Below are 12798 nucleotides of genomic sequence, written 5' to 3' on the forward strand. Positions count from 1 at the left end.
TTTAAACATCATGGTAGCTTTTTGTAGTACAGATATTAATTTATGCTTGTTTATATTTAAAATAAAAAATACTGTATTACAAAAAAACTAAAACGGAAAATTTATTAGTTATTTAAGGTAATGAGCATTTGGGGGTAAATGCCCCTAAAATGTCAAATTTATTAGCTATTTATAGTAATAGCATGAAAATAATCTCACAATATTTGTATTTTTGGTAACTCTCTTAATTGTCTTCATTTTCATTATGCAAAATATATATTTTTTCTTTTGATTTTGGGCATGATAAAGCATGACCTGGACATGTTTCCGTGAGATTCATCCCCATCTACCTCGACGGACACAGTCTCATATGCACACATACGCGGGTAAAGGCAGTTTTTTCCCCGTTAACAGGAGGGTTTCTGTAGAAGATGAGCCCCTATCAGCACACACACACAAACAAACACGTCACTAGAGCAAAGTGTGGCGAGAACTATCCGGCGCAAAACTCTTTGCTTCTATATTTCACAGCAAATCTGGAAGAACAATTCTGATTGGTTTCTTCAAATGTCCTTTTTATGAAAAAAAGATGACATCAAGTTTTTGTGTGTGTGTGTGTGTGTGTGTATTTTTTTCCCTTCAATCTGGATTTTCTTCCAAAAGTCCCAGAAGACCTGGAACGATCCTTTGAGGAAGTTGTTTTCTTTTCTCCGCCCCGGTGGTTAATGTTTTTAACGATAATTCGGTTGGATCTACGACACGTCACTCACAGCACACGGACGACAAGGGATCCCGAGAAAAAGAGGGACTTCACTACTATTGTGCCAGCGATAAGAGAAACCACAGAGGAAAAAAAGCAAAAGAGACAAGGATGGTGGAGTCCATTTGCTGTCTGTAAAGTCTCCAGATGGCGTAAGATTTCAATGTCAGCTGAACCAATCGGAGCTGTTTACATAGAAGAAGGAAGAGAGAGAGAGAGAGAGAGAGAGAGAGGAGGATAGATTGAAAGAGAAATGGAAGGAACAAAGATATACGGAAAATCAGTTCAAGTGAGAAAGGCTTGGAGAGGTCAGGGATTTGGAGAAAAACAACTATAAACGGAGACGAGAAAAAAACGAGAGTGTTAATGGAAAGAGGGCGTCTCTTTTTCCCTCATGGCTTTAATTACAGCGGCGCTCCGGGGCCGTCGGACTCGCACGGGATGTCTGAGACCTGGAAAAATACAGTTCCTGCGACTTGATCCGTTTCAGTGGTGGCCAATTTAAAGGCTGCCAAATGAGCTCCCATGAGCCTCCGGGTCTAGACGTGGGGTTGGTTGAATGAGACGAGGTGATGCGAGATGTCAGACCTCTCCAGCCTGAGCAACACGGGGGAATGATGGATATATATATAAAATAAAAAAAAGAGGAAATCATCCTGGTAACGTGTAGTCGCGGCACGAGCGCTCTCAGAGCATCTGTAAATGGCTTTGTTGGATTTCGCGACTATCCCAGAGTCCCGAACGGATGCTAATGCACAAAACATCACAGAACCGTTTGTGTAATCAGCAATTGGTGAATACGCAGGCCTTTATACTACATGTTACCAGAGTAAACAAAGCGGAGGAGAGATTCAGAAGCTCAAAGGTTAAAGGTTACAAGAGTGGATGGCTAAAAGTACCCGTGTTGTGCCGCCTGGCAGCAAGTTAGTCTTGTGCATAAGGACGGGGTTTCGGGTCAAAGGTCAGAAGGGGTTGGAGGGAATCATGGGAGATGGAGAGGGCGAATCAGGCTTTGAGAGCGTGCCACTGCGCCACGTTTGTACGAGGGCGGCTCAACATGTCCTTCCAGTGTTTGACCTCGGCAGGACCGCTCTTCCATGACAAGTAGATCTGAGAGAGAGAGAACGAGAAAGAGACGCTGGTAAACAACAATGAAGGACACAGCAGGGTTCAAAACAGTCTTTCCAGGTCGGGAATCGTAAACGAATTTAACGACTCGTTTCCAATTCCTTTGAATGATACAGGTTCCTAAATGATTCCGCTAACGATTCTTTTAGTGCTTTTGAAGAACCCTGTTGATTGAGTGTGAGCACTGAGTCATGACTATAGCACAGCGTTCTGCAACAGTGAACCAGTAACAGCAGCGAATGTATGCTGGAAAAAATACTAATATATATAGACACATATTGAGAGGCTACACACTCAATACTGTATGTACAAATCCTCTAGATTCTCCCAAAAAAATTTTTTTATCAAATCATCTTCAACAATCTCTCCTGAGAGGCACTGGGAAGTCCAAGTCATTTTAGTGAATCAGATCATTTGGATAGTTCATTTAAAATGAACCGATTAACAAAACTGATTCATTGATTCAAATATTTAGTTTAATACTGCTCATTAATACTCGATTTCTGCGCTGCGTCTTCTTTTAGAAGTAAAATATTTAGTTTAATACTGCTGTTTATCACAATTTTTCTAGTTTTTGCCAAATAAATGCTGTTCTGATTGGAAAAATAAATATCAATTTGACAGTAGTATATTTTATGAAAAATGTATATCAATATATAGAGAATAAATATATCAAGATTGATCACCCTCTTATTTAGCATATATGTAGTTTCTGTTATAACTTTTTCATAACACACACACACACACACACACACACACACACACACACACACACACACACACACACACACTGTAATCTGTATCTGTAATAAACGAGTTAGGTCAAAAGTAATCTAAAAGTAATACGATTATTATTTTCACCTAAAATCTAGTAGATTATGTTACTGACTACACTTTACGTCATGTAATATTAAACCAGTATCGGATTCTAATTTTTAAGTAATTTACCCAGCGCTGTTTATATATACACACACAATAGCACAGGATGCACATATTGTCACCTTTCCAATGACGTCGTTGCGGCTCAGTCGATCCTTATCCATGACGGTGATGATGATGGTGGTCTCTCGGAGAACATGTGCGGGCACGTCAAAAGGGAAGGATTCGTTAAAAACGGGGTTCAGGCAGCGTTTGATGGTCACTGTCTTCTTCTTCTCCACTCGCTTGTCTTTGTGCATTAGCCATACTTTTACATAGGGGTCTACAACCAATCAGAGAACGAGAGTGCGTGAGTTATGCAAATGACACTATTCAATATTCATTCAACCAGTGTTTTTGTTATTATACGCGTGTCTGAGTACCTGAGGTTCCCCCGATGTCCATGGCTTTGAGGTTGCGAGCTTTTATGATGTTAACAGTGATGGTGTTGGCTGTGGGGTTATAACACAGAGACAACAGCAGATCGCCACGTCTTCCCTACAACACACACACACAAACAGAACACATGTCTTAAAACAGGCTTGAAAGAGCTTTGAGAGTTACAGCAGATAGGATGATTTTCAGAAAATAATGCTATAAAGTTCAATCTGTTGACGTATTGATGACGTAGATCGAATATGGGTTTCATGACCTTATTTCAGTGACAAAAGCCTAAATTTAATCTGTTCATCATATAAAACGATGTAGTCTCTTCAGAAAATTTGGACTAAACCACTCAATTCATACAGTATGGATTAGTTTAACGACATCTTTGTGAACTTTTTAAAGCGTCAAAGTGGTAGTTGCGTAGCTGTCAATGGAGGGACAGAAATCTCTCAGAGTTCATCAAAAACATCTCCATTTGTGTTCAAAGATGAACAAAAGTCTTACAGGTTTTGAATGACATGAGAGTGATTAAATGATGACAAAATTTTAATTTTGGGGTGAACTTTCACTTTAAGAGTCCACATTGTCCATTGTATGGAAAGTCGACTCACGCTGCCATCGCTGCAGGGTTTAAGATCCTTCCAGAACGACTTCAGCTGTCCGAGCTCCACTTTATTCAGAGGGATGGAGACCTCACCGATCGGGTCGTTGCGGCTGAACCGATCGTAATCCAGCACCTGGAGATACAGCGTTCGTTCCCGCACCTTCTCATACGGGAACCCTGAGGAGGAGGAAGATTCAGATTTACCCATTCAGAATGATGAACACAGGACACACTTCAAATATATAAACAAAATACTGTGCATAATAAAACCATTAACATTTTTGCACTGTGACAGTATGTTCCTGATGATTCAGCTTATTTCCCCTCGAATTCTCATTACCGTCACGTTAAAAAAAAAACTAATGAGTCCTGTTTACTTTTACAGGCTTTTTTGTTGTTGACATTTTCATTAATCTCATGTTGCTTCTCATTACATTCTAATTGTTCAAATACAGTATTTTCATCAGTATTACAGTAAATAATTACAATTTATTTGGCAGACACTTTTACCTTGCATTCAAGGTACACATTTTATCAGTTCACGCATTTACTGGTAATTAAACCCATCATGACCAGTGTCGCAACCGCATTGCTCTACTTTTTGAGCTACAGAAATGATAACATAATATAATCTATTGTATTGTAAAACTGAATAGATTTCATCTATAACTAAGATGTTTGGAAACACAACTGACCTTCAAAAAGGAAGGTTTCGTTCCAGTGAGGGTTGAGATTTTTCCTCTTGACTTTGGTCTCGAGTTTGTGCTTTCTGTCGGGCAGTAGGTAGATTTTGACGAAGGGGTCGGAGGTCCCAGAGAAGTCTTTAGCGGGCAGGTCTTGACCTTTGAGTATCTTCACCGTCAGAGTCGTGTCTTGGAAGCTGTAGCCCAAGCTGAACTGAATCCGGCCCAGTTTCTCGCTCACTGGACCTTCGTCATCTTCCGACCCCGGAGACAACTAAAGAGAGCATGAGAGAGAATGTCGAATGTGAAGAACGGTGATGAGACAAAAAAAAAAAAAAAAGCAATCTGGAATGTTCGTAAAACCTGGTGTTTGTTGTTGTTTTTTCAACAGACACCTGCTGTTATTATTGATCATGAAACACACAGGCATGTGTAAGATATTTAAAACATAAGACACCATAAAACATTAACTAATAGATATCACCCATACTTGCCCAGCTGATTTATTACGTTAAGGATTGCAAGCATTTTTTGAATTACAAGTGTTTTCGAAATGCAAATTAGGCATTATCTAATTAAATATGCACTAATTTGCATACATTCCTAGAACAGAAATTTAAAAATTGTATAAAGCCAGGTTAAAAATAGTTGTTTAATTTTTGTTTAATTTGACATATAACAGTTAAAGGTTTTTACAGAGGAGATTTTAGATTTCTCTTTTTCTTTTTTATTTATGAGAAAATACTGGGCCATCTGACCAATCAGAGAAGAGAAGACCAATCACAACAGACTAGGCCATCTGACCAATCAGAGCAGAGTAGACCAATCACAACAGACTGGGCCATCTGACCAATCAGGGGTGCGTTTCCCAAAACCAACAATAGTTGCAAGTTTCGTGATTAACAATAAAGTTAAACGTAACTTGCGACCATTGTTGGCTGACGATTCTTTTGGGAAACGTGAAGTAGGCTTGCGGTGAGGAGGGGTTTAGAGAGACCAGATTCTTGATTAAACCTTTTTGAGAAATGAGGTGATGCTACAATGTATAATATGAGAAAATTAATGTATTTTGACATTAGATAACTGTGAACTTTTTATAGGAGACTCCAAAACAAAATCAGGAACCTTTAAAATAGCATAATAGAGGGCACTTTAAGAGCTTTACTTGAGACACTCAGCAGATATTTAAAGGATACAAAGCTTAATATCCTTTTTGTGGATAAGCAGAATAACAATAATCATGATTCTGAAGCTGAAAATACAGAATTCATTTAGACGAATATGCTTGCACTCTGTCACTGACTAGATATATGTAAAATAATGTAGGCCACTTTTTACTGGTAACAAGACATTTGGCATTATCAGGACCCACAAATATTCCCCCATTGCATTATTATACATTATATTCAACATTATATATACCGGTAGTAGTTTAATGTAGCACTGACACAAAATTTTTTATTTTGGGTGAACTATCCACAATACATATTGTCACTATCCACGATAGATATTGTTGCATTTTTGTATTGCGATATATTGTCACACCCCTATAAGCAACACTGTTGTTCCAACCCGGTCACACTAAATGCGTCTCTATAGCACGCAGTGTTTATCGTGCAATTTATACGCAAAAATGAGTTTTTACGTGCATATGATACGCATGGGTAGGTTAGGGTAGGTTTAGTAGTGGTGTGGGGTGCGTGTGTATTACACGCAATGAAGTGCGTATCAAATGCACGCGAAAACTGCGTATCATATGCACGCAAAAACTAATTTTTCGCGTATAAATTGCACGACAAACACAATGCGTGCTATAGAGACGCATTTTCATGAGATCAGGCTGCAACAACAGTGTCGTCTGAACAACCAGCCTGATCTCATGAAAATGCGTCTCTATAGCACGCATTGTGTTTGTCGTGCAATTTATACGCAAAAAAATTGTTTTTGCGTGCATATGATACGCAGTTTTCGCGTGCATTTGTTTATCGTGCAATTTATTACGCAAATTTTTTTTTAACGTGCATATGATATGCACTTCACCCCACACCACTACTAAACCTACCCCTAACCAACCCATGCGTATCATATGCACGTAAAAACTCATTGTCGCGTATAAATTGCACGATAAACACACTGCGTGCTATTTAGTGTGACCGGGTTGGTTGTTCAGACTGCAATGTGATTCAGACTTTACTTTATGTTTACGCCAGCAGTCAGACAGACTTTGCAGGACCAGGACTCTACATGCAAACACACTGTCCTACCATCACCATGTCTCCAGTGAGCGAGTTGGCAAGGTCAGACACTGAAGAGTGTCCGTCGGCATCTGGCGGCTGACCCTTAGGACTGTTCGCCGGCTTATTCCCCATATTCCTACTGCGGGGGGAGAGACACACACAGAGAAACACGGGTTACTAAAAATACCAGTGATGAGTGACTTGCCCTGCGATGCTTTCTCTCTCAAACCCAGATGACCTTTCGACCTCTATGAGCGTTGACTCGTGTTATTCTGACCGGCTTCGTCACACATTTTAGAAACGGACAAGAATATGCAGAAGACAAATTAATAACAAGCATGAGAATGATTTTTTTTTACTTTCGATCACTTGAAAACAATCAAATAAAGCCACAACAGAGAGATATAAAAGAAAAGTCACATGGTTCAAGCTTTTTACACAGTTCCTGTTATAAAACATAAAAACATTGTGAGACAAAATGGTACCTCAGTTTATAACACAGCCAAAAGACACCATAAACTGGCCAATATTCAGGGTTATTAAATATTTCAGCAAACACATAAAGCTGTATATTCATCACGCCACGGTGCGGTCCGTTTCGTTTCCCAGAGGTTGGTGTCCGAAGTCAGATTTGTGCGGCTGGCCTGGACTGGAAAATTGACTTAATATGGGAATGATGTGGGTTCAGTACAAGAGAAGCCGATGTACTGGCATTTGTAGTGTAATGCTTATTACCACTGACTTCATTTTGACTTAAAATAAAATGTTTATTGCCACAGATAATAATTGTGATTGTAATAGTGACTCATTGCTCAGCTAAAATAAAATAAATGTAATTAATTAAATAAATAAATTATTAAATAAATAAATAAACAATTAATTAAATAAATTATTAAATAAATAAAATAAAAAAAATGTTTAATGCCTTGGGAAATAATGTTGACTCATGGATCTATTTAACATAAATAAAATAAATAGCATATTGCCACAAATAATGATTAAAAATAAGTTAAAAATAAATTATTGTTATTGGCAGAGAATATCATTTTTGACTGATTGCTTCATTAAAAATAATAAAATAAAATAATAACAACTCAACTGTTTAAAGTTAAAAAATCAAGTAAAATAAAGGAAGTCATTGCTCCATAAAAATATAATAAAATAAAAAATTTAATATGTATTGCCATAGACAATTATTTTGACTCACTGCTCGTTTGAAGTAAAGAAAAAAAAATAATAATAAAAAAAAATAAAATAAAGTTTAATGCTACAGGAAATATTTTGAGTCATCTGTCCATTTAAAACAATTTTTTTTTTTATTGCCACAGAAAATAATTGACTCATTCCATGTAAAAAAAAAAAAAAAAATTCAGCTTAAAGAATGAAATAAAATAATATTGGGGTTTAAAATCAGAAAGAAAGCTCATATTTTTGTCAGGAGTTCTAAATGATCATGACATTGAAAAAATGTCTGTGGTACAGTAAGTGACATTCTGCCACAAATGCGGTCGATCGAGCATAACGTGTACTAAACCCCTAAATATTACTTTAATGTGTGACTAATCTACTGAACTATAGTTGACAGGACAAAACTAAACCAGAGCAGGGGCCAAAAGAGCAGAGAGAGAGAGAGAGAGAGAGAGAGAGAGAGAGAGAGACAGACAGACAGAGGAGAAAAGGACAAATGCAGACATCTGAATGAAACTGAGTGATCAGATACAAACCGAGAGACAGAAAGACTGAAAGAGAGACACACACACACACAAGACAACTACAGGATGAACATAGAAAAGCGATGAAGGCGGCACACGCATACAGACGAACTGAGACACGGTAACAGCTGGAGGGAGAAAGAGAGACAAAAGAGGAAAAGAGGAGACGCTTTTCTGTGATGGAAAGGCAGAAGATTATTCGCATGACTGGAGAGTCAAACAAAACCATGAGAGAGACGTCAACCAAACCAGCACAGCTGCAGGAGAAAGAGAGAGAGAGAGCGAGAGAAGACAAGAAACCCTGCAGTCAGTCAGAGAGTTAAACGAAAGCACACACAGAGATTAGTTCCACAGAAGAGAAACGACGGAAAAGAAAGACAAAGAGACCAGGAAGGAAGCGTTTTGTTTCCGGAGAGAGGTGAAGCTTTGAAGAGAGAGAGAGAGAGAGAGAGAGAAAATGAGCGCTGGAAAGACAAAAGAGAGAGAAGGAGTAAACAAATAGTGTAAAGGAACACAGCAAATGGCACACACAGTCGAACACAGAGAGCAGGAGGAATAAAAGAGAGACATCGGGCGGATCAGACTGTCTTTAGACTGGCAGGGAAATCACTTTTGGGTTTAGTTCACTTCAGTGACACACTTTTCATCGTTTACTCGCCCTCATGTCGTTCCAAACCTGAAGGACTTTCTTTCTTCTCTGGGACGTAAGAGAAGATATTTGGAGAAATGTTCCAATTCCATAACGGTATTCACAATGAATGTGGATGGTGACCAAAGCTGTCCAGCTCCAAAAAGGGCATGGAAGCAGCAAAATGAAGTTTTAGTCTTCTGTAATCATACGATAACTTTTTTCTGAGGGAAAAGTCTGACAATTAAATTGCTATTTGCAGCCAGTCGTTTCATATAGGCAGAAATGCACCACATTAAATAAAAATAAATAAATAAATAAATAATGTACACTAAAATTTAAATAAATATATTCACTGAAAAACTTCACGTTCGGGCCAAAATTGCACTAGAAAATTACAATAATTTTTTAAAGAAAATAAGATATACATTATTAAAATACTAAAATATAGAATTTAAATATAGAATTGTAATTTCTATTAACTGGAAATATTTTCATGTAAATTCAGAATTGGAAAATAAAATAAAACAATGAAAATTGAATAAATTCACTAACTATTTTTTTGGCGTGCCGCCTGACATGCGCCATGAGAATAAAATAAAAGGATATAAAACACTAAAAATTAAATCACTATGCATTGAAAATCTTTTCACATACAGACAAAAGTACACCAGAAATATATAATATTAAATAAAATATAAACACTGAAATTTAAAGTGATATTCAGTGAAAAGCTTTCCGCATAAGGCCAGAAGTGGACCACAAAAATAAAATAAAACACTATTCAATGAAAATAATTTTTCATACAGCCAGATATGTAACATAAAAATAAAAGTTTTTGTGTTTAGGTCGCCTTTAAAATGGTTGTTTTGTGTTTTCTTTGGAGCATTGTGCTCTAGAGCAGTTTCAGTCCCACAGAAAACCACATGAGGGTGAGTAGACAAATCATATCTCATATGTATAAATCATCCGCACCAGTCTAAGGAGAGCTGCAGAGGTCCGGCAGGACGGATCTGACTCGGGCGGGAGGTTCACGCACAAACCATGAAGCGTCTGTCTGTCAACACATGTGTTTCGGGAAAACATCCGCTCAGTGCGGTCACTTTACTTCAAGGTTAATTCACTCAAAAGCCGCCACGAACATCATGGCCGAGTTGTTGAAGACACACAGACGTAGTCGTAGCGGAGACGAGAACACATCGAGCAGGCAAAGCAACACACACACACACACACACACACACACACACACACACACACACACACACACACACACACACACACACACACACACACACACACACACACACACAGAGATAGACAGACAGACACACACACACCCACACCCACACACAGATAGACAGACAGACAGACAGACACACACACACACACACAGACAGATACACAGACACACACACAGATAGACAGACAGACAGACAGAAAGATACACACAGACACACACACAGACAGACACACACACACACAGATACGAGGTTAGCTCGGGAGGGGAGAGAGACAGGGCTGTAAAATCCTCATCAATATTCAGGGACTGTGTCAGTAATTGGTTAATTGTGAACTGATGCAGTTCTGATTGGCTGAATCTGTTAATGAGTTAGTGTCCTTGTTCGTTCAATCCTATTGAACCCACACACACATGCAGCTGCCATGACACATGATGAGAACAGATGGAGAAATGACAATGACAGAAAGAAGAAGCGAAATTCAGGGACTGAAAGCCTGTTTAGAGTTTGAACCCTCTAATAAAGTCTTCTAACCGTTTTAAAGGGGTCATATGATGCTTTTCAATGTTTGTGACTTGAAACCGATGACATTTATAACTGTTTAAAAATGCTTTAGAAGCCTTAACTCATGATTATGGACCACACCCTTGAGGTGTTCGGCCAATCACAACGCACTGGGTCAGCTGGCCAATCAGAGCACTCTGAGCTCTTCAGAAGGAGGGGCTTAATGGAATCAGTGCATTTCAGACAGACTGGTGATAGAGCGGCTGCAATAATGTACAGCATGTGGACGATAATGTGTTTTGAGCATTAAAGCATGGTGACCTATTCTAATACACCCAATACACGAAATAATGACCTTTTAAAACTGCATCATATGGCCTCTTTAATTCAACATATCTCATAGGAAACATTTGAATGACTTTTTTAATGACTTTGAAAAGCAATGACTATGAGAGCTCATATTTTCAGGAGGTAAAAAACAGGAGGTAAAAAACTCGAAAAATTAGAATATGGTGCAAAAGTTCATTTATTTCAGTAATTTAACTTAAAAAGTGAAACTAATATATTATTTAGACTCATTACATGCAAAGTGAGATATCAAATAAAGGCTTGAAATATCTCACTTTGCATGTAATGAGTCTATATAATATATTAGTTTCACTTTTTAAGTTAAATTACTGAAATAAATGAACTTTTGCACCATATTCTAATTTTTCGAGTTTCATCTGAATATATTACACATATACACATTACTAAATGCTCGAATATTAAGTGTCCAAGACAATATTAAAAAGAAACAAATTCTGTTGGCCTCAGAAAGCAACAGTTGAAGCCTGAAGACTCTGTTAGCATCAGTAACGCATGAACATCGACTGGAGAAGGATGACAATGCTGCATGTTTTCTAGATAATCTTAAGATGATGAAACCCCAGGATGAGAACGGCTGGAGTTCAGCGGCGAGCGAGAGCGGGTGAAATGAGGGCAGAGGAAAGAGAACACAATGAGCATCTCTCTCTGTATCTCTCCGTCCGTCCTCCGCTATCGACCGCGGGCAGATAACGGACATGTAGACGCTTCTCTGAGGCCTGAATAATTCATTCACTGTAGACGTGTGACTCGCCTGCAGCTTATTCAGAAGAAACGGTTTAACTTTAGCTGTCTGTCAACATAAATATTCTTTTAACAGTACAGGACGCTTTATGAAATCGATCCACCTGTGAAGTTGTTGTGAAGAACACACTATATGTGACCCTGGATCACAAAACCAGTCTCGAGTCGCACGGGTATATCTGTGGCAATAGCCAACTATACATTGTATGGGTCAAAATGTCCATTTTTCTTTTATGCCAAAAATCATGAGGATATTAAGTAAAGATCATGTTCCATGAAGATATTTTGTACATTTCCTACTGTAAATATATAACACATGTATTTTTGTGAGTGAATGCAGCACAATCGCGAACATAAATGCACAACTTTAAAGGTGATTTTCTCAATGTTTTGATTGGATCAGATTCCAGATTTTCTAATAGTTTTATCTCGACCAAATATTGTCCTATCCTAGCAAACCATACATCAGTGGAAAGCTTATTTATTCAGCTAAAATATTTATTTAACATTTAGTAAAATAATGTTAAATTGTTTAAAAAATAAGTTTGGCATCTTCCCTACATTTTCTTTGTGCTTATATTCACTCGCCAAACATTCACATCTGCATACTTGACTATATTCTGGCCATAAGGGGTTTAATTCTTTACGTTGTACCAAACACACTCCTTCACCATGGTAAAAACACTGTAACACTCCTTCACTATGGTAAACACACTGTAATACTCCTTCACCATGGTAAAAACACTGTAACATGCGACTTTAAGTGGCAAACTGCTGCATTTGAGTAAAGCTCATGGATGTAGGACAGCACAAGGAGAAATAAGACAGAGAGAAACAGATGATTTCTCTTGAACTGATGTGTATAAACATCTCCCACACATGGAGTAGATGTTTTATATTTATGAATAAT

The 12798-nt window shown here is 38.0% G+C and overlaps 1 protein-coding gene across 1 annotated transcript in view; it reads right to left on the reverse strand.

Annotated features, from left to right (window-relative positions):
• Nucleotides 1–281: 281 nt before the first annotated feature.
• Nucleotides 282–12798, reverse strand: part of syt7a (synaptotagmin VIIa) — a 124688-nt gene continuing 112171 nt past the window's right edge. Inside the window, exons 7-12 of the mRNA XM_079602805.1 lie at nucleotides 6724–6835; nucleotides 4472–4733; nucleotides 3784–3953; nucleotides 3169–3283; nucleotides 2869–3068; nucleotides 282–1849 (exon numbers count right to left, since the gene is read on the reverse strand). Of these exons, the coding sequence (XP_079458931.1) occupies nucleotides 1745–1849; nucleotides 2869–3068; nucleotides 3169–3283; nucleotides 3784–3953; nucleotides 4472–4733; nucleotides 6724–6835 (964 nt within the window). The 3' untranslated portion in view covers nucleotides 282–1744. The remainder of the gene's footprint in view (nucleotides 1850–2868; nucleotides 3069–3168; nucleotides 3284–3783; nucleotides 3954–4471; nucleotides 4734–6723; nucleotides 6836–12798) is intronic.

This window comes from Phoxinus phoxinus (genome assembly GCF_949152265.1).
Source record: "Phoxinus phoxinus genome assembly, chromosome: 25".
Lineage (NCBI taxonomy): Eukaryota > Metazoa > Chordata > Actinopteri > Cypriniformes > Leuciscidae > Phoxinus > Phoxinus phoxinus.